Raw genomic sequence first — 20,018 nt, 5'->3', positions numbered from 1 at the left:
ACTATGTTGATCATATTTACTATATGATTCACGCTCGACCTTTCGGTCTCTGTGTTCCGAGGCCATATCTGCATATGCTAGGCTCGTCAAGTTTAACCTGAGTATTCCACGTGTGCAACTGTTTTGCACCCGTTGTATTTGAACGTAGAGCCTATCACACCCGATCATCACGTGGTGTCTCAGCACGAAGAACTTTCGCAACGGTGCATACTCAGGGAGAACACTTTTATCTTGAAATTTTAGTGAGAGATCATCTTATAATGCTACCGTCAATCAAAGCAAGATAAGATGCATAAAGGATTAACATCACATGCAATCAATATAAGTGATATGATATGGCCATCATCATCTTGTGCTTGTGATCTCCATCTCCGAAGCACCGTGCTCGTGATCTCCATCTCCGAAGCACCGTCATGATCACCATCGTCACCGGCGCGACACCTTGATCTCCATCGTAGTATCGTTGTCGTCTTGCCAACTAATTGCTTTTACGACTATCGCTATGCTTAGTGATAAAGTAAAACTATTACATGGCGATTGCATCTCATACAATAAAGCGACAACCATATGGCTCCTGTAAGTTGCCGATAACCCGGTTACAAAACATGATCATCTCATACAATAAAATATAGCATCATGTCTTGAACATATCACATCACAACATGCCCTGCAAAAACAAGTTAGACGTCCTCTACTTTGTTGTTGCATGTTTTACGTGGCTGCTACGGGCTTAGCAAGAACCGTTCTTACCTACGCATCAAAACCACAACGATAGTTTGTCAAGTTGGTGTTGTTTTAACCTTCGCAAGGACCGGGCGTAGCCACACTCGGTTCAACTAAAGTGAGAGAGACAGACACCCGCCAGTCACCTTTAAGCAACGAGTGCTCCGAACGGTGAAACCAGTCTCGCGTAAGCGTACGCGTAATGTCGGTCCGGGCCGCTTCATCTCACAATACCGCTGAACCAAAGTATGACATGCTGTTAAGCAGTATGACTTATATCGCCCACAACTCACTTGTGTTCTACTCGTGCATAGCATCAACGCATAAAACCAGGCTTTGATACCACTGTTGGGGAACGTAGTAATTTCAAAAAAATCCCTACGCACACGCAAGATCATGGTGATGCATAGAAACGAGAGGGGAGACTGTTGTCCACGTACCCTCGTAGACCGACAGCGGAAGCGTTATCACAACGCGGTTGATGTAGTCGTACGTCTTCACGATCCGACCGATCAAGTACCAAACGCACGGCACCTCCGAGTTCTGCACACGTTCAACTCGATGACGTCCCTCGAACTCCGATCCAGCCGAGTGTTGAGGGAGAGTTTTGTCAACACAACGGCATGGTGACGATGATGATGTTCCACCGACGCAGGGCTTCGCCTAAGCTCCGCAACGGTATTATCGAGGTGTAATATGGTGGAGAGGGGCACCGCACACGGCTAAAATATCGTATATCAAGTGTGTCTAGAGGTGGCCCCCTGCCCCCGTATATAAAGGAGCAAGGAGGAGAGGGCCGACCAAGGGGAGGTGGCGCGCCCAAGGGGGGAGTCCTACTCCCACCGGGAGTAGGACTCCTCCTTTCCTTGTGGGAGTAGGAGAAGGGAAGGGGGAAGGAGAAAGAAGGAAGGGGGCGCCCCCCTCCCTAGTCCAATTCGGACTAGCCCATGGGGAGGGGTGCGGCCACCCTTTGGGGTCTTTCTCTCCTTTCCCATATGGCCCATTAAGGCCCAATACGAATTCTCGTAACTCTCCGGTACTCTGAAAAATACCCGAATCACACGGAACCTTTCCGAAGTCCGAATATAGTCGTCCAATATATCGATCTTTACGTCTCGACCATTTCGAGACTCCTCGTCATGTCCCTCATCTCATCCGGGACTCCGAACTCCTTCGGTACATCAACATACATAAACTCATAATAAAACTGTCATCGTAACGTTAAGCGTGCGGACCCTACGGGTTCGAGAACTATGTAGACATGACCGAGACACCTCTCCGGTCAATAACCAATAGCGGGACCTGGATGCCCATATTGGCTCCCACATATTCTACGAAGATCTTTATCGGTCAGACCGCATAACAACATACGTTGTTCCCTTTGTCATCGGTATGTTACTTGCCCGAGATTCGATCGTCGGTATCTCGATACCTAGTTCAATCTCGTTACCGGCAAGTCTCTTTACTCGTTCCGTAATACATCATCCCGCAACTAACTTATTAGTCACAATGCTTGCAAGGCTTATAGTGATGTACATTACCGAGTGGGCCCAGAGATACCTCTCCGACAATCAGAGTGACAAATCCTAATCTCGAAATACGCCAACCCAACAAGTACCTTTGGAGACACCTGTAGAGCACCTTTATAATCACCCATTTACGTTGTGACGTTTGGTAGCACACGAAGTGTTCCTCCGGTAAACGGGAGTTGCATAATCTCATAGTCATAGGAACATGTATAAGTCATGAAGAAAGCAATAGCAACATACTAAACGATCGGGTGCTAAGCTAATGGAATGGGTCAAGTCAATCACGTCATTCTCCTAATGAGGTGATCCCGTTAATCAAATGACAACTCATGTCTATGGCTAGGAAACATAACCATCTTTGATTAACGAGCTAGTCAAGTAGAGGCATACTAGTGACACTCTGTTTGTCTATGTATTCACACATGTATTATGTTTCCGGTTAATACAATTCTAGCATGAATAATAAACATTTATCATGATATAAGGAAATATATAATACTTTATTATTGCCTCTACGGCATATTTCCTTGAGTGTTAGGTCAGCCCAGAGGGACACCTGGGAGCAACAACCGGGCCAAACCCACAGCTACATCCCCTCCGTGTAGAGCCGACACGTCCGTTTCCCCCCTCTAGGTGCCGGCGGCGGCGACGTCCGTGAGGGGGGCCACACCGCGGAGATGCGTTCCGCCTCTTCAAACATGCCACAACACCACCCCGCATGTTTGAGGGGCCGGTGTGACGCTTCGGTGGCATTGCTACCCCCCCCCCCCCCCGGCCACCGGCCCGCCTAACCCTGGAGTGGTTGACCACGAGATCTAGCCCTTTGACTTCCCACAGACAGGCTTTCACCCGTGGACCTCTCCACCCGGTTGTGTTAGGTCAGCCCAGAGGGACACCTGGGAGCAACATCCGGGCCAAACCCACAGCTACATCCCCTCCGTGTAGACCCGACGCGTCCGTTTCCCCCCTCCAGGTGCCAGCGGTGACGCCGTCCTGAGGGGGGCCACACCCCGGAGACGCGTGTCGGGCGTTTGCAACCGCCACAAGAATTTCAGACTTGTGAGAGGCCGCGTACGCAAGATTGGCGGCATGCTAGCCCTCGGAGGCCGCCGGCCACAGTCGTAGACATGCGAAGGGAAATCCGCGTAGAGGGAAGTTTTCGGATACTTCTCCATCAAAAAAATTATGAAAAATTACCATCATTCCTATAGAACATGTGCCCACGCCGTGTAAAAAACTCATGATTGTATCACGCTGAGTATTTAATAATATTCACGCCGCACCGTTACCGCTGAACGTCTACTACTTTGTCATCGCTGTCCGTGAGGGGGGGCACACCCCGGAGACGCGTTCCGCCTCTTCACACATGCCACCACACCACCCGGAATGTATGAGGGCCCGGTACGACGCTCCGGTGGCATTGCTACCCTTAGAGCCCCCGTCCCGCCTAACCCTGGAACGGTTGACCACGAGATCTAGCCCTTTGATTTCCCACGGACGGGCTTTGAACAGTGGACCTCTCCACCCGGTTGTGTTAGGTCAGCCCAAAGGGACACCTGGGAGCAACATCCGGGCCAAACCCACAGATACATCCCCTCGGTGTAGACCCGACGCGTCTGTTTCCCACTCCAGGTGCCGGCGGCCGTGAGGGGGGCCACACCCCGGAGCCGCGTGCCGCCTCTTCAGACAGGCCACAACACCACCCGGCATGTATGAGGGGCCGGTGCAACGCTCTGGTGGCATTGCTACCCCCCCCCCCCCCCCCCGCCCCGCCCCCGTCCCGCCTAACCCTGGAGCGGTTGACCACGAGATCTAGCCCTTTGACTTCCCACGGACGGGCTTTGACCAGTGGACCTCTCCACCAGGTTGTGTTAGGTCAGCCCAGAGGGACACCTGGGACCAACATCCGGGCCAAACCCACAGCTACATCCCCTCCGTGTAGACCCGACTCGTCCGTTTCCCCCCTCCAGGTGCCGGCGGCGGAGCCGTCCGTGAGGGGGGCCACACCCCGTAGACGCGTGCCGCCTCTTCAGACATGCCACAACACCACCCCGCATTTATGAGGGGCCGGTGCGACGCTCCGGTGGCATTGCTACCCCCCCCCCCCAGGCCCCCGTCCCGCCTAACCCTGAAGCGGTTGACCATGAGATCTAGCCCTTTGACTTCCCACGGGCAGGCTTTGACCAGTGGACCTCTCCACCCGGTTTGTGTTAGGTCAGCCCAAAGGGACACCTAGGAGCAACATCCGGGCCAAACCCACAGCTACATCCCCTCCGTGTAGACCCGACGCGTCCGTTTCCCCCCTCCAGGTGTTTGCGACGGCGCCGTCCGTGAGGGGAGCCACACCCCGGAAACGCGTGTCGCCTCTTCAAACATGCCACAAAACCACCCCGCATGTATGAGGGGTCGGTGCGACGTTCCGTTGCTACCCCCCCAGGGCCCCTGTCCTGACTTACCCTGGAGCGGTTGACCACGAGATCTAGCACTTTGACTTCCCACGGACGGGTTTTGACCAGTGGACCTCTCCACCCGGTTGTGTTAGGTCAGCCCACAAGGACACCTGGGAGCAATATCTGGGCCAGACCCACAGCAACATCCCCTCCGTATAGACCCGACGCGTCTATTTCCCCCCTCCAGGTGCCGGCGGCGGTGCCGCCCGTGAGGGGGGCCACACCCCAAAAACGTGTGCCGCCTCTTCAGACATGCCACCACACCACACGGTTGTGGTAGGTCATCTCATATAAACACTTGGGAGCAACGTCCCCTCCGTATAGACCCAATGCGGCTGTTTCCCCCCTCCAGGTGTCGGCCGCCGCCGCCGTCCATGGGGGGGTCACACCCCTCCGTATAGATTCAAAAAGTTATGTATTTTTGCTTATATGAACACATGCTACGGCAAAGCCGACGGCAAAGCCGTCGGCATAGCCAAGGCCAGGGGTAGATGGACGGCGCGTCCCGGATCGATGACATGGCGTCTATGCCGACAGCAGCCGTCGGCATAGGTGGTGGTCGGTGCGCCTCGGATTGATGACGTGGCACGCGCATCTGTGCCGACGGCAGCCCGTCTAGGCCGTCGGCATAGATCGCACGCCGTTAGCCGCACGTCACGAGCTGGGCCGCCGGGCCCACATCTATGCCGACGGCGGCAGTAGGCATAGGCTGGGGCTAAGCCGGCGGCTGACATGTGCCGACGGTGGCCGTCGGCATAGCTCGGGATAGCCCGACGGTCACTCTACGCCGACGGCCTGGTTTCGGCCGTCGGCATATCCAGGAATAGGCCGACGGTGGCCGTCGGCACCGGCCCCTGTTCCGGTAGTGTTTCCTCTTAGAAGGAGGAATACCTCGTGGTGCGGAGACACAGCCGGATTGAAGGCGAGGAACATGCCCGACATGGCTCCTGCGCGGCTGCGCGAGTAGTGGCAGTTGAGCGCATCGTGTGATCGCCGGGTTCCAGACGTAACAACCATGTGGATCTTTCTCGAGGAGAAGGAGGCCGTTGCAGTGGTGGAGCACTGAGGCCCAGTGATGCCGGAAGGGAGGACGCCAGAAGACGGGTCCGCTCCCAGCGCAGTGGTGGTGCGGCGAAGAAGGAGGACTTGACGCGGCAACCCAAGTTGTTGGTGAAGATACCAAGGAAAGGGCCGCGGGGGAAGTAGTAGGGGAGGAGGAGCTTGTGGGCGTTGACGATCCCACGGCACGCCCGGCAGATGCCATACGTGAAGCATATGCCGTTGCCGTCAATGCTGCCGTGGGTCCCGTCCATCTGGCCGGCCGGCGAGGGTGCACCTAGCAGATCGATCAAGTCGATCGGATCGAGAAGGCGCCGATGGAGAGCAACAAAGAGGATAGGTGGCGATCGATCGAGGCGAGTTGTATAATAAATAAATAGTTTTGCCAGATCGTGTCCGTTGGTAGTTGAGTCTAGGTCGAATTGTGTAGTGCGTGGATCCAATCTCTGCACGTACGTACGTCTCTTGAAAGATATTCACGCGGACTTTTTCACTGTTTTGACCTTCTCAGAAAACCTTAATACAAAATGAACTTCTTCGGAAACTATTTCACGATCGAACCCTTTTCAGAAACGCCATAAGCCGTGGCGTTTCTGCTGTATTTAGAAACACCACGGCTTGTGGCATTATTAAATGGGTCAGATCGTGAAATAGTTTTTGAAGGAATTCATTTTGTGTTAAGGTTTGCTTAGAAGGTCAAAACGGTGAAAAAGTCCGAAGATATTGAAGTTGAAGCGATCCCGACTCATATACGGTGGTGGGAAGGCGTAAAAGAAGAGGAGAGCAGCGCCCCCGCAAAGCCTTCATCGCGAGAGAGAAGACAAGTCACGCCTAACTCGACAAACCCTAGCAAAACCTCGTCCGGCCGGCAATCCATGGCGCTGCGCAAGCTGCCCGGCTCCCGTTGGCCCCGACCCAGCTACTTTCCGGCTCCCACCGGACCCTAGCGTTTCGCAGGCGTCCATTAACCGGACCCAGGTATGTCGGCCCCTTCTCCTTCCTGCACACCTCTCTCTCTCTCTCTCTCTCTCTCTCTCTCTCTCTCTCTCTCTCTCTCTCTCTCTCTCTCTCTCTCGTAAATCGCTAGTTGGAGTGGGCAGTGCAAATCGACCAATAGATCGGTGATCTCTTGGATTTCCCCAACTAGAGATTGACAACTTGGTTTTGGGAGGATAGCAAATCGTATGTCTTGTCTATATGGGGTATGTTTTGTAAGATCTGAAATTAGAGCACCAACAGTCAAAGGTCTGATATCGAAGTTAATTACCAACAGTCCCGAACGCACGCTCCTATGATGAATTTCTTTTTGCAACCGTTAGTTGAAAGTTTCGAACTTAATGTAATATCTGAACTTATCAGGTGTATGATTCAATAGCTTTTAGCGCTGCATGATATTTTCGTTCCCTACATGACATGTGTAAGCATAACAAGGCTAAATCTTGCACTGGTTACTACCTTCTCAACTTCTTTTACCTTGTTGAATTGTAGGCCGCTAGAGACTGGTATGAGTTTCAGCGAACACATTATGACGATGTGACAAGAGAGTTCAAAAACTTCAGGTAAAAGCTACAACAACTAACATTTTAGTACCGTTCATTCCTACTACTCAAATGATTGATTATTTTATGACGTAATAATGCCTCGTCTTTTTTGATAGGCGTGAGGTTGTGTGGTCTGAGAGGGTGGCTATCCTTTTTGATTTGGCTTATAAGCTGGGTTGTCCTTTGGTCGTTGGTACTGTGGTCCTAAAAGGGATTGCTTATCAGACCATGGCGATCGTGTAATGTCCATCCGCCGCCATAGACATGAAGGTTCATTTGCACAGATGCATGTGCGCTCGCTGTAAGCACTCTCGTTGTGGCAAAGTGGCAAGAGCAGATAACCATGCATGTACAGATAATGGATTGTTGCATATATATGTGTGTCTTGATCCGTTGTGTGTCATGGACCAGTGGTTATGACTTATATGTAATTGTGTCTAAGCAGACTTGTTCCTCATAATGTTTCTTGCGCTTGATGGTTTGGTGAAAATGTTGTTTGCCTTCAACTTTTGTTTGTGCTTGTAAAAGTACCGAGTGGTGTGAGGTTTCTCTTGTTGCACTTTGTTCATGGGCCTGGTTTATGTACACAGGACTTGTCCAGTTTGCCCTGTTTAGCAAAATTATACGGTTTAGTTTGTAAGCTTTTGATAGTGAAGCGAAAAGCTTGAACTGCTGTGCCACTAGGCTGATAGTTCACGCGGTCTTTTCTTTGAGGCGGAGTCGCAGCCTTGCAAGGGTTCTCAGTCCTTTCGCAAAAAGGGGGGTTATCAGTCGATGAAACTGCGATCCCAGCGACGTCGTAGTGGTCTGGACCTCCTCACCGCCCTCCCCAACGACCTGCTTCTCGTGGTCGTCGTGCGTTGCATCCGCACCACCATCAGGACTGGCCTGCTCTCGTGTAGGTGGTGTGACCTCTGGAGCAGCCTCCTCCATCATGTTGACCGCGATGTCCCGCCCGCCATTATCAGAGCGGCACAGCCTCCTCCATCGTCGTTTCAGAACCACCGTCGGTGTCCACGTTCCACGCCTGCTTTCTGATGAGAAAATATACGGCTTGAATTCGAGCCGAGCCAACTCGACTAGCTAGAGCTAGATAACAAGATTTGATCAAAGCTTGGCTCGGCTCGACTAGTTAATATAATGAGTTTAGAACTTTAGGTTGAAGCTTGCCTCTACTCGTGAAATCGTGACGTTAATTTTGGTTTGGCTTCAACGCAGTCAAGAAGTTAAGAGTTGGTTACCCATTTTTGCCGAAAGAAGTTCAGAGATACCCATGCCGGGCACAGTCTGAAGATCTGAACAAGCTGCATCTAGTAGAAAGAAGTACGGATATACCCACAGCACGGTCACAGTCTGAAGTTTTCAACCTAGCAGACTAATCTGAAGTTCAGAGTTAGCTACCCAATTTAACTAAAAAACCGATTTTTGTAGTGCTAATAAGACCACAGATCAAACTGTTCTTTTTAGTGTCTTTTGCCTGATCCGTTTGGCTCACTCAGTGTGCTTCTCGTTTTCGGACGCTGTGGATGTGCAGCATCCGCTGGGCCTAAAACGATCCGCTTCCTAGGATACTTATTTAGTTGCTTTGTTTTGCTTTGACCTTGTAGCCGATACTTTGGTTTTACAATTATGAAAGCCGGAGGGTGTGCTCTCTCTTTCTCTAAGACAAAATTATATTGTCCAGTGTTATATGAACTTAGGAGCGAAAGGAATTGACAGTGAAACATACATGACAGAGGAAGTTCCTGTTAGAGCCCGCAGAGCTCGTTCCATCCATCCAGGTCCTGAAGGCGGGTACATGCAAAATTTTGATTTGTTTTGTATTCTACACAGTCAAGTTCAGAGTTACCCACTGCCGAAGAAGAAGTTCAGAGATATATACCTACAAAAACAGAGAGATGCATGGCATTGTCAACTAATAAGTAGATGCAGTGCACAGCGCAACCAATTTTTTTTTAAGTGGTAATGAATATAGGACACCATTGTCCATGTGACATGTTGATCCTGGTCCCACATCCCATCCCCACATGACACAGTCCATACATATGAAAGCCCCTTCAAACGTATTTTTTCAAAACAAAAGATTAAATTATCGATTCCAAAACCAAATCACAAAACCAGGTGCACGCAAAATTTTGGGTTGGGTTCAACGCAGTCAAGAAGTTCAGAGTTAATTACCCTTTTTCGAAGAAAAAGTTCAGAGATACCAACGGCACATCACACACAATCTGAAGTTCTGAAGAAGGTGCATCTAACAGACTATTTCCTCCATCTAGGTAGCCAATGCCAGCAAGGCCATCTTTTTTCCGGCGATCACATCCTCCGTTGGTGGATTAGTATCATCAGGTGCGACCTTGTGATTTTGTTTGTACTATCCTACCTTAGCTCATCCCCAGTTTCTTGGTGGCTTCGCATAAGCCAAGAATCAACTGATTATTCTTGATTCTAGACTCTAGTTCCATCCGACCAGAGCATGAGTCCTGCCAAACTCCTCTCCTTCCTGTTCCTGGTAATTACAACTGCGGCGCTATTTCCATCCATGGCGCAGCGGCCCTTGAAGTTGAACTATCCCACCGTCCAACATGGTCAACGATGCTAAAGTGTACTTCGGTGATACTTCAACCCTGTACCCCATTCTCCTTGGTTTGAGGTGGGTAGCGAATCATATTTGAGGGATTTTAAACTTTTTAATAGATCTGCTAGCTGGTGGTTATTTCCACAAAACAAAGACTTTGCCCAGGCTACAGAAGCACTTTTTTGTTGCTGCATTAACAGCTAGCGACTTCTCGGAGGAAAAATTAAGAGCTATGATGCGTTTCAAATTAACCAACATATATTTGCCTTCAAACTTTACTCTGATCGAGACTGATGTGGTGATGCCATATAACAGACATGCTCCTCTCAACCCCTCTGAATAATTTTGCTAGTGGGCACCCATCATGCGTCCAAACCTACCAAGAATGAGTGGTAGACCAAATGACTAACCCACTGAGTTTCAAAAATAAGAATGATGACCAACCCACTGAGACTTGTTGACGACGTACACTCCACGCTCCAGAGCAAATACGTTGACGCTTTGGGACTAGTCACCCAGACCATCCTATCTTCTGAAAATCTAATCCCAAGTCCCTCGGTGAGGCCGGCCACCGCTCTGGCGAGAGCACATCTTCTTTGTTGATGGGTGGCTCGATATCATCAGGTATGGCAACGGTGTAATCTTTGTTATTACTTGCTGGGTTCTTCCTTGTGCTAAGTGAATTTTCTTAATTAATTACAGTTTCCACCATGGGTCCTGCAATTCTCTTCTTCCTCGGGCTTGCAGCTATAGCACCATCGTTACTCTTGGCGGCACAAACCTTGGGGGGCTATTCCATGGCCAAACCCTCAACAATTTGGATCAACAACGATGTTTTCTTTGAAAGTCGCAACCGCTACAGCCGTGACATCGTCGCCATAGCACAATCACAAGCTCACTCTGGCATTGCATCTTATATTGCCGCAGGGTTCTTTTGTGTCTCCTCTTCCATGTTCCCATGCAAGGAGTTCCTCTTTGCGGTATCCATTGCAGCACCCATTGACACCATCAGCAGCATTCATAATTCCCAAATAGTTTGGTCAGCGAATCAGGCTTGCCCTGTCGGAGAGAATGCCACCCTTGAGTTTACCTCGGATGGAAATTTGGTCCTCTGTGATGCTGACGGTGGCTACGTCTGGTCAAGCAATAGCTCCGACCGATCTGTTACTCGCATGGTGTTAACCAAGTTTGGCAATCTGGTGCTGCTTAATCACATGAATGCAATTGTGTGGCAATCATTTGATCATCCTACAGATACATTGGTCCTCGGACAGTCGCTTGCCAAAGGTATGAGGCTCACAGCAAACACTTCTGCAACAAATACTATCGAGAGAGAGAATCAGTTATATATCACTGTACTCCCAGATGGATTATATGCTTATGTTGGATCCACGCCACCACAACTCTACTTTTCATATATTTATTCGTCTCTGGTTGACCACATGGAAGAAAATGATCTACAGAAGGTTACGTTCATGAATGGAAACCTCAGCATGTCAAATATGAATGATAGCATCTCATTGCCAGCAGCAAAATCCACCCAGTATTTGAGATTAGATTCAGATGGACACATGAGGTTGTATGAGTATGAATTGTATGATGAAAAATGGACTGTCGTGCATGATGTAATGCGAATCAATGATTGTGCTTACCCAACAGTTTGCGGGGAATATGGTATATGTACTAGGGGGCAATGTGGTTGTCCCGTTGATAATAATTCAAGTTCAAGGTACTTTAAGCTGCTGGATGAATGGAAGCCAAACCTTGGTTGTGCACCGATAACTCCAATATCTTGTCAAGAAATAGAACACCATCAATTATTGACCATTCCGAACATTTCTTACTTCGATCAAAACCCCACAGTTGTGAATGCAACAAGCGTCGATGACTGTAAGCAAGCCTGCTTGAAGAACTGCTCATGCATGGCCGTTCTGTTCAGAGAAGGAGAATGCGTGTGGGTAACGAAGGTCTTCTCCTTGCAATCAATACAACCTACAAATGTTCTTTACAACTCCTCAGCTTACCTCAAGGTGCAGCTTAGCCCCTCCAGGGAAAACAAAATGAAGGCGCTGTTAAGTGCTACACTTGGTGCTATTACTGCTCTAATATTAATTTTCATTATTTTCACTCTTTACCTACAAAGGAGGAAGCATGAAGACAAAGACGAAGAATTTGATTTCAGTCAATTGCCTGGAATGCCAACGAGGTTTTCTCTTGAGACACTGAGTGAATGCACAGAAGGATTCAATAAGAAACTTGGAGAAGGTGGGTTTGGGTCGGTTTTTGAAGGGAAATTAGGTGAAATAAGAGTTGCAGTGAAACGTTTGGAAGGTGCTAGACAAGGAAAGAAAGAATTCTTGGCAGAGGTCGAGACTATTGGCAACATCGAACACATTAATCTTGTCAACCTGATTGGGTTTTGTGTTGAGAAGTCTGAGAGGCTTCTGGTTTATGAATATATGTCAAGAGGCTCGCTTGATAGGTGGATTTTTTATTCCCATAACAATGCCCCTCTTGATTGGTCGACTCGGTGTAGGATAATTATGGATATTGCCAAAGGCCTATGCTATCTTCATGAGCAGTGCAGGCGAAAAATTGCTCATTTGGATATCAAGCCACAAAATATTCTCTTGGATGAAAACTTCAATGCCAAAGTCGCTGATTTTGGACTGTGTAAGTTAATAAATAGGGACCAAAGCAAGGTAGTGACTGTGATGAGAGGAACACCTGGATATCTGGCACCCGAATGGTTGACGTCGCGGATCACTGAAAAAGTTGATGTCTACAGCTTTGGAGTTGTCATCATGGAAATAGTAAGTGGAAGAAAAAATATTGACAACTCTCAACCCGAGGAGGACGTTCAGCTTATAAATCTATTGCGAGAAAAGGCTCAAAATGAGCAATTGATTGATTTGATTGATAAGCATAGTGGTGATATGGTTTCATACCAGGAGGAAGTGGTTCAAATGATGAAGCTCGCAATATGGTGCCTGCAACATGATAGCATTCAAAGGCCATCAATGTCACTCGTAATTAAGGTATTGGAAGGTACTATTAGCATTGAAACTTTCGATGCAGATTCACTCTTGTTTGTTCAAGATAATCCATCAACATACTCAATTCCATCTCAAGCATCGATATTATCTGGCCCAAGGTGAAATAAGTGGATAACGAGGAGAAGAAATTCAAAGTATATATATGCAGTTTTGCTTTTGTATCCAAAAGGACTTCTGAGGCAATATATATCATTGATTTTTTGGTGAGCTTGTACCTCATGGTCTTGTAACTTCAAAAATGAAAAATTGGCTATCCTTCATGAACAATTATATGGCGGTTCATTCTTGACCAGGCTTGTTCGATGTACGAGAACATCGAGCCTTACTCAGGCAACCCCTCCTACAGCTACCATATGATATTGTGGGGGTGGTATAACATCTAGTAGACTAGTACATGAACGAAGCGGTACAACAACTAATTATAATGGAATAATAAATGAACAGTAATGAAGTAAATGGTTGGTTTCGTTTACTGAAAGTCGCGTCAATGTTCATCACAATTACAAATAGCAAAGAGATAGTTTTAATTCATCAACCACTAACTTGCATTTGACAAGGCCAAGGGAAGAACCTCATTACTCATCAGTTTTATTTATAGGAAATATGAAGCCTTTATTGATTCTTTGCAAAAGTATCAAGTTGATATTCCACAAAAGAGTTCATTACTTATAAGATGGCTTTAGGCATTCCTAGTGGCTTGTATCTGTAGTTGTATCTAGGTGTGTGTATACGGCTCTTTCGACGGCTTTTATTGTTGATCACGTGTCCTACTTATGGCAATGTAAACTAGAATAACTCGCGAACTGCTGACCAGTTTGTATCATACACAAGCACAATGCAGAACGAATTCCTAGATGGTTGGATTGTAATTGCATATGAGATTTCAGTAAACGATGTGTATAAACTGTGGAGGAGAAGAAACTAGACACTTCACTTAGTTCACTGGACATGTACCTGACCGAACTGGAAAAAAAACTGAGATTATGACCCCTTCACGATGTAAATCAATGATTTGAAGCTCGCTATGGTAAGATACTTCTTAACTGAACAGACATGAGGATAAACAAACACTGCATGTACACTCAAATATGCATGTAAAACAACAGAACAGGGTTGTCATTTCTCTTACCTGAACCATGTATCTTATTAGATGTAACCAAGCATTTCATTTCCCCTGTGTTATTGGCAGCTCTCTACTAATCCATCCATGAACCGAAGTAAGAAAAATCCATTATACCCTTCATATTGCAGTATTTAATCTATCCACCTGCATATACATGCAGGTTTACAAACATCAGGAGATGACATCAATCAATTGATGCAAAAGCGAGTTGCAGAAATCACCAAACACCAGACTGAACTCAGTGGCACCATTTATGGTGGAGTCGGATTAGCGTGGCAGGGTCGGCAGCCTAGCAAGCAGAGCACCCGGGGCACCCGCAGTCTCGGTGACAGCTTGGATTTAGGCACGGGCAATCGAGCAGTTCCTCCCTTTTTCCCATGCTCTTGCCCGGCCCCTTTCTGCCGATGAGGGATCGTCAGAGCATTCCATTAATGTGACGACAGCCGCTATCGCTGGATTTGTAACGAACAATAACACATGGGGTCTTAGATTTGTGTTTGGGTCAATGCTACCGAACAAATCTAAGGGCTCAAAGTACTTCACAGAAATTTTATAGAATTTCGGACAGACTTCAGAATTCAGTTATCCGTGAAGCAAATTATCATGTGTGAACTATAGATACTGTGTTTTGAAGTGTACCATGTGTGGGCTATATATGTGTGATGTAAATGTTTGAACAAAGAATGTTCAGTTTTTATAATTTCAGAATCTATTCTTCGGACACGGTCCAGAGAGCCAACAATTCCGCTAATTAAATTGAACATTTTAGGATCTACATTGATTCGGTCAATCCTGTAAGTGGGCCATGTTTCATAATGCATGACAATGCACTCCACCTTCTGAGTGGCAACAAGCAAAGGTCGATGCACTCAACATGTGGGAGATATTTAATCATGAAAATACCCATAACTAATTTGGCCAATTGGCCAACAAAAAAAAAGCAATCCTAAAGTGAATTCTCTCATGTGTCAGTCAAACTATCATCGCACACGAATTCCCTAGCCATCCTGTACCCATGTGGTTGCCAACGTCAGGTCCAAAATTGCTAAATAAAAAGTAATCACAAGCACTTTCCCAATTAAACACATCTGACAATTTTTTTCACTGCTAAAAAAACCTCACAGATTCCTAGGTGGCTTTATCAAACCCGTCTTTGACGAAAATATCTAGTAGATACCATATTATGGTGACAAGTTCACGGTAACCGTCAGGATAAGTAAGGACAACTTGCTACTACAAGCATATACACTTTGTTGTTTTGCTGCATTGAGAGCTGCGTTGCCTCTCTAATTAACCCAAAAAAAATATGTCTTTAAACTTTACGCATTTGTGACTGATGCCCATATAACAGGCATGTTCCACTCAACCCCTATGAATACTTTTGGGAAATGCAGCACCCATCATGCTTCCAAGCCTAACAACAATGAACATAAACCAAATGACCAACCCACTGAGCTTAAAAAACAAAAATAAGAATGGCCAACCCACTGAGACTTGCTGACGACGTACACTCCATGGTCCTAGAATGTAGATTGGACGGGCACAAGCACACATCCACTCCCACCCTACCACTGAAAATCACATCCCAAAACAACTCCAAGTCCCTCGGTGAGGCCGGCTGGTCATCTCGTTGGTGATCACATCTTCTCCATCGACTGCGGCTCAATATCATCAGGTGTGACGAACGTGCCATCTTGCTTCTACTCTACAAGCTCATCTCAAGATTATTGCAACCTTTCCCCTTGTGCTAACTAATTCTTCTTCTTTTTTGCGGGGAAGCTAACTAATTCTTCTTAATTGAGCTTATTGTTGCCTTGCTCCTCATTCTAACTGATTCTTCTTAATTAATTACAGTTTACGTGAAACAGCATGGTTCCTGTCATTCTCTTCTTACTGTTGGCGGCAGCTGCAACACCTTTGCTCTTGGTAGCTCCGACCTTTAGTGATGATTTCCCAGCCAAACCGTCAACAGTTTTTATCAACAACAATGTTTACTTTCAAAACGTCGACCCCCGTATCGTCACTGGTTTAATACCTGTCCCAGGCCACAACCCCGAAGCTTACATTGGTGCAGGGTTTTATGTGTCTCCTCAAGATCCATGTGCGATGAGTTTCTCTTTGCGGTATTCATTTACCCATTCCGCGTTGACAATCCGCAGGTAGTCTGGTCTGCCAACCGGGCTCGCCCTGTCAGGGAGAACGCCACCCTTACGTTTACAAGAGATGGAAACTTGGTCCTTCATGATGCTGATGGTAGCCATGTTTGGTCCAGCAACAGCTCGGGCCGATCAGTAGTTGGCATAATGCTCACTGAGATCGGCAATCTGGTGTTGTTTGATCATAGGAATGCAACCGTGTGGCAGTCATTTGATCATCCTACAGACACATTGATCGTTGGGCAATCACTCGAGGAAGGTATGAGGCTCACAGCAAATACCTCTCCAACAAATTGGACTGAAAATCAGTTCTATATCACTGTATGTGCGGATGGATTATATGCTTTTGTTGAATCCACACCACCACAGTGCTACTTTTCAGATCTCATGGGGCAAAACAAGACAGGAAATGATCCAACAAGGGTTACATTCATGACTGGAAGTCTTACCATCTTTGGGAAGCCAGGCATGCCAGGTACTGAGAGTTATATGCCATTATTGCCAGCAACTGACTCCATCAAGTACATGAGATTAGAGTCCAATGGACACTTGAGGCTGTATACTTGGTCTGGTACAGAATGGAATGTGTTTGATGTACTAGGGTCCCTTTGGATGGACGACTGTGATTACCCAACAGTCTGTGGAGAGTACGGCATATGCACAGAGGGGCAATGCGTTTGTCCACTTGAGAATATTCTAGTACAAGCTACTTCAAGCTGGTGGATGAACGTAAGCCAAACCTTGGCTGCAGACCAATAACTCCAATATCTTGTCAACAAAGACAACAACATCAGCTATTGACCCTCCCTAATGTTTCTTACTTTGATAAGAACTACATGGTTGTGAATGCGACAAGCATCGAGGACTGTAAGCAAGCATGCTTGGAGAACTGCTCCTGCATGGCCGTTTTGTTCACAGCTAGAGAATGTGTGTGGGTGACGAAGGTCTTCTCCTTGCGATCAATACAGTCTGAAGTTGTTGGTTACAACTCTCCTGCTTACCTCAAGGTGCAGCTTAGCCCCTCTAACGAAAACAAAAAGAAGGTGCATCTTAACCCCTCTAGTGAAAACAAAAAGGTGATATTAGGTGCTACAGTTGGAGCCGTTACTACATTCGTGTTGCTTGTCATTATTGTTACTCTTTTCCTACGAAGGAGGAAGTATGAAGAGAAAGATGAATTTGATTTTGATCAATTGCCTGGAATGTTGACGAGGTTTTCTTTTGAAAAGTTGAGCGAATGCACTGAAGGATTCAGTAAGAAGCTCGGAGACGGTGGGTTTGGGTCAGTTTTTCAAGGGGAATTAGGTGAAGAGAAAGTTGCAGTGAAACGTTTGGAAGGTGCTAGACAAGGGAAGAAAGAATTCTTGGCAGAAGTTGAGACTATTGGCAGCATAGAACACATCAATCTTGTCAGGTTGATTGGGTTTTGTGCTGAGAAGTCTGAGAGGCTTCTAGTGTATGAATATATGTCAAGAGGCTCACTTGATAGGTGGATCTATTACCGCCATAACAATGCCCCTCTTGATTGGTGCACCCGGTCGAGGATCATTCTGGATATTGCCAAAGGTCTATGCTATCTTCATGAGGAGTGCAGGCATATAATTGCTCATTTGGACATCAAACCACAAAATATTCTCTTGGATGACAACTTCAATGCTAAAGTGGCTGATTTTGGGCTTTGTAAGTTAATAAATAGGGACCAAAGCAAGGTAGTGACTATGATGAGAGGAACACCAGGATATCTCGCACCTGAATGGTTAACTTCACGAATCACTGAAAAAGTTGATGTCTACAGCTTTGGAGTTGTTCTCATGGAAATAGTAAGTGGAAGAAAAAATATTGACAACTCTCAACCCGAGGAGGATGTTCAGCTTATAAATCTATTACGAGAAAAAGCTCAAAACAATCATTTGATTGATCTGATTGACAGGCATGTTGAGGATATGGTCTCACACCAAGAGGAAGTGATTCAAATGATGAAGCTCGCAATATGGTGTCTGCAACATGACAGCATTCTAAGGCCTTCAATGTCAACCGTGATCAAAGCACTGGAAGGTGCAATTAGCATAGAAACTTTGGATACAAATTCAGTCATGCCTGTTCAAGATAATCCATCCACATATTCAGTTACATCCCAGGCATCGATGCTATCTGGCCCAAGGTGAAACAGGTGGCTAATGAGCAGAAGAAATAACTCGTGCAGTTTGTCTTTCGTAGTTTATCATATTTGTACTTTGGAAGTATGTTTCTGATGATTGTTCATTGAAGTTGTACCTGATGGTTGTGTACCTTTAAAGCACAAAATCTAGTTCTCCTCCATGAAGAGCGCAATGCCAGTTCGTTCTTGACTGGGCCTCCCTGGGAGGCGGAGACGCCACGAGAAAGAACCTTTTGGCCTGGGGTTGTAAGGCTCTACTGATTCAAATCAAACAGAAAAAAATAATACAATAGTTTAGGACTCAGGACTAGGCAAAAGCAAGAAAAACTGCTTAGGTATTCATGAGGGCACATTAAACCTTACTCATGCAACCCTCCTCTACTGTGTTAGACTGTATATACGTAGCCTCTGTACACATATACTGTAACGTTGTATTGTATCCCTTGGGTACCTCTATATAATGAGATAGCCACACCCCGGTTTAGGGGTGTCGTGCAGTTTCCAAATTATATGTCTTACATGGTATCAGTTTAGGTTACGATGTCTTCTGCTGCCGCCGCCACCGCCGCCGTCGCGCCGACCTCTGTCGCTCCCACCGCCGCGGTGCCGGCCCTTGCTCCTGCGTCACCGTTCCTCGCCTCGCGGCCTCTCGCGATGGCCTACGGTGCCTCTTCGTCGCCCCACTCCCCGATCGGATCGGGAGATCGCGCTGCCTCCCCGATGGGTGCGGTGCCCCTTGGCGCTGCCCCTCCTGCGGGCGGTGTTCCTGCGCCGATCCATGGTGGGCCGCCGCCATCTTCGTCCTGGCTGGTGCCGCCCCAACACTATGGTGCGCCGCCCCCACAGCAGCCCTACGCCGCCCCGCCACCTCATCACTACTACGGTGTGCCGCCGCCGCCCTACTCGGCGTCCTCGACGAACTCCTACCCAGTGCCGCTCCAACACTACCCGGCGCCACCCCAACCCTACTCGGCGCCCCCGCCGAACCCCTACTCGGCACAGCCTCAACCCTACCAGGCGCCATCTCCGCAGCCGCAAGGGGCTGCGGCTGCCTCGCCGCATGTGGCTCCGGTCGCGGCACACTACGGCGCCCCCGCGGCTGGTACCCCTGGATCCTATCCGCCCTACTCGGTGCCTGCTGCGCATCCCGGGGCGGCCCCGTCGATGGGCCTTTATGCATCGCCGCACGCTCACGCTGATCCGGCCACGGTGCCGTCGCCGTTCTACTTCTCGCATCTGCTGCCGGTGAAGCTCGCGCCGGACAACTACCTGTCCTGGCGTGCCCAGGTGCTGCCTCTTCGCGGAGCCGCTATCTGGAGGGCTACGTTGATGGATCCATCCCGTGTCCGCCCCCTCATCACCCGGCGTACCACACCTGGGTGGCCCAGGATCAGGCCATCCTCTCCGCCATCCAGTCCTCGCTCACCCCGAGCGTCTCGTCGCTGGTCATCTTCGCCGCTACGTCCCGGGAGGCGTGGGCGGCGCTTCACACCAGTTTCGCCTCTCAGTCTCAGGCGCGTGCTCACTCTATACGCACCGAGTTGGGTGAGACGAAGCTTGGTGACCTCAGCATCACGGACTACTTCAATAAGATGCGGGGTCTCGCCGACACGTTGGCCTCAGTTGGTCAGTCGCTGCAGGATGAGGA

At 48.0% G+C, this 20,018-nt stretch overlaps 1 protein-coding gene and 1 pseudogene across 1 annotated transcript; both read left to right on the top strand.

Moving 5' to 3' along the window:
* The first annotated feature begins 10,587 nt into the window (after positions 1–10,587).
* On the top strand, positions 10,588–13,510 carry LOC109742696 (G-type lectin S-receptor-like serine/threonine-protein kinase SD2-5). Its single transcript, XM_020301801.3, has 2 exons — positions 10,588–12,915; positions 13,227–13,510. Exons 1-2 carry the CDS (start codon positions 10,588–10,590, stop codon positions 13,314–13,316), a joined length of 2,418 nt encoding a protein of 805 aa, XP_020157390.2. The 3' UTR covers positions 13,317–13,510.
* A 2,253-nt stretch (positions 13,511–15,763) lies between these two features.
* On the top strand, positions 15,764–18,801 carry LOC120966005 (G-type lectin S-receptor-like serine/threonine-protein kinase SD2-5; annotated as a pseudogene).
* Positions 18,802–20,018: the final 1,217 nt, after the last annotated feature.

Source organism: Aegilops tauschii, chromosome 6 (genome assembly GCF_002575655.3).
Source record: "Aegilops tauschii subsp. strangulata cultivar AL8/78 chromosome 6, Aet v6.0, whole genome shotgun sequence".
In the NCBI taxonomy this organism is placed as follows: domain Eukaryota; kingdom Viridiplantae; phylum Streptophyta; class Magnoliopsida; order Poales; family Poaceae; genus Aegilops; species Aegilops tauschii.
This window is presented reverse-complemented; position numbering and strand designations above follow the sequence as displayed.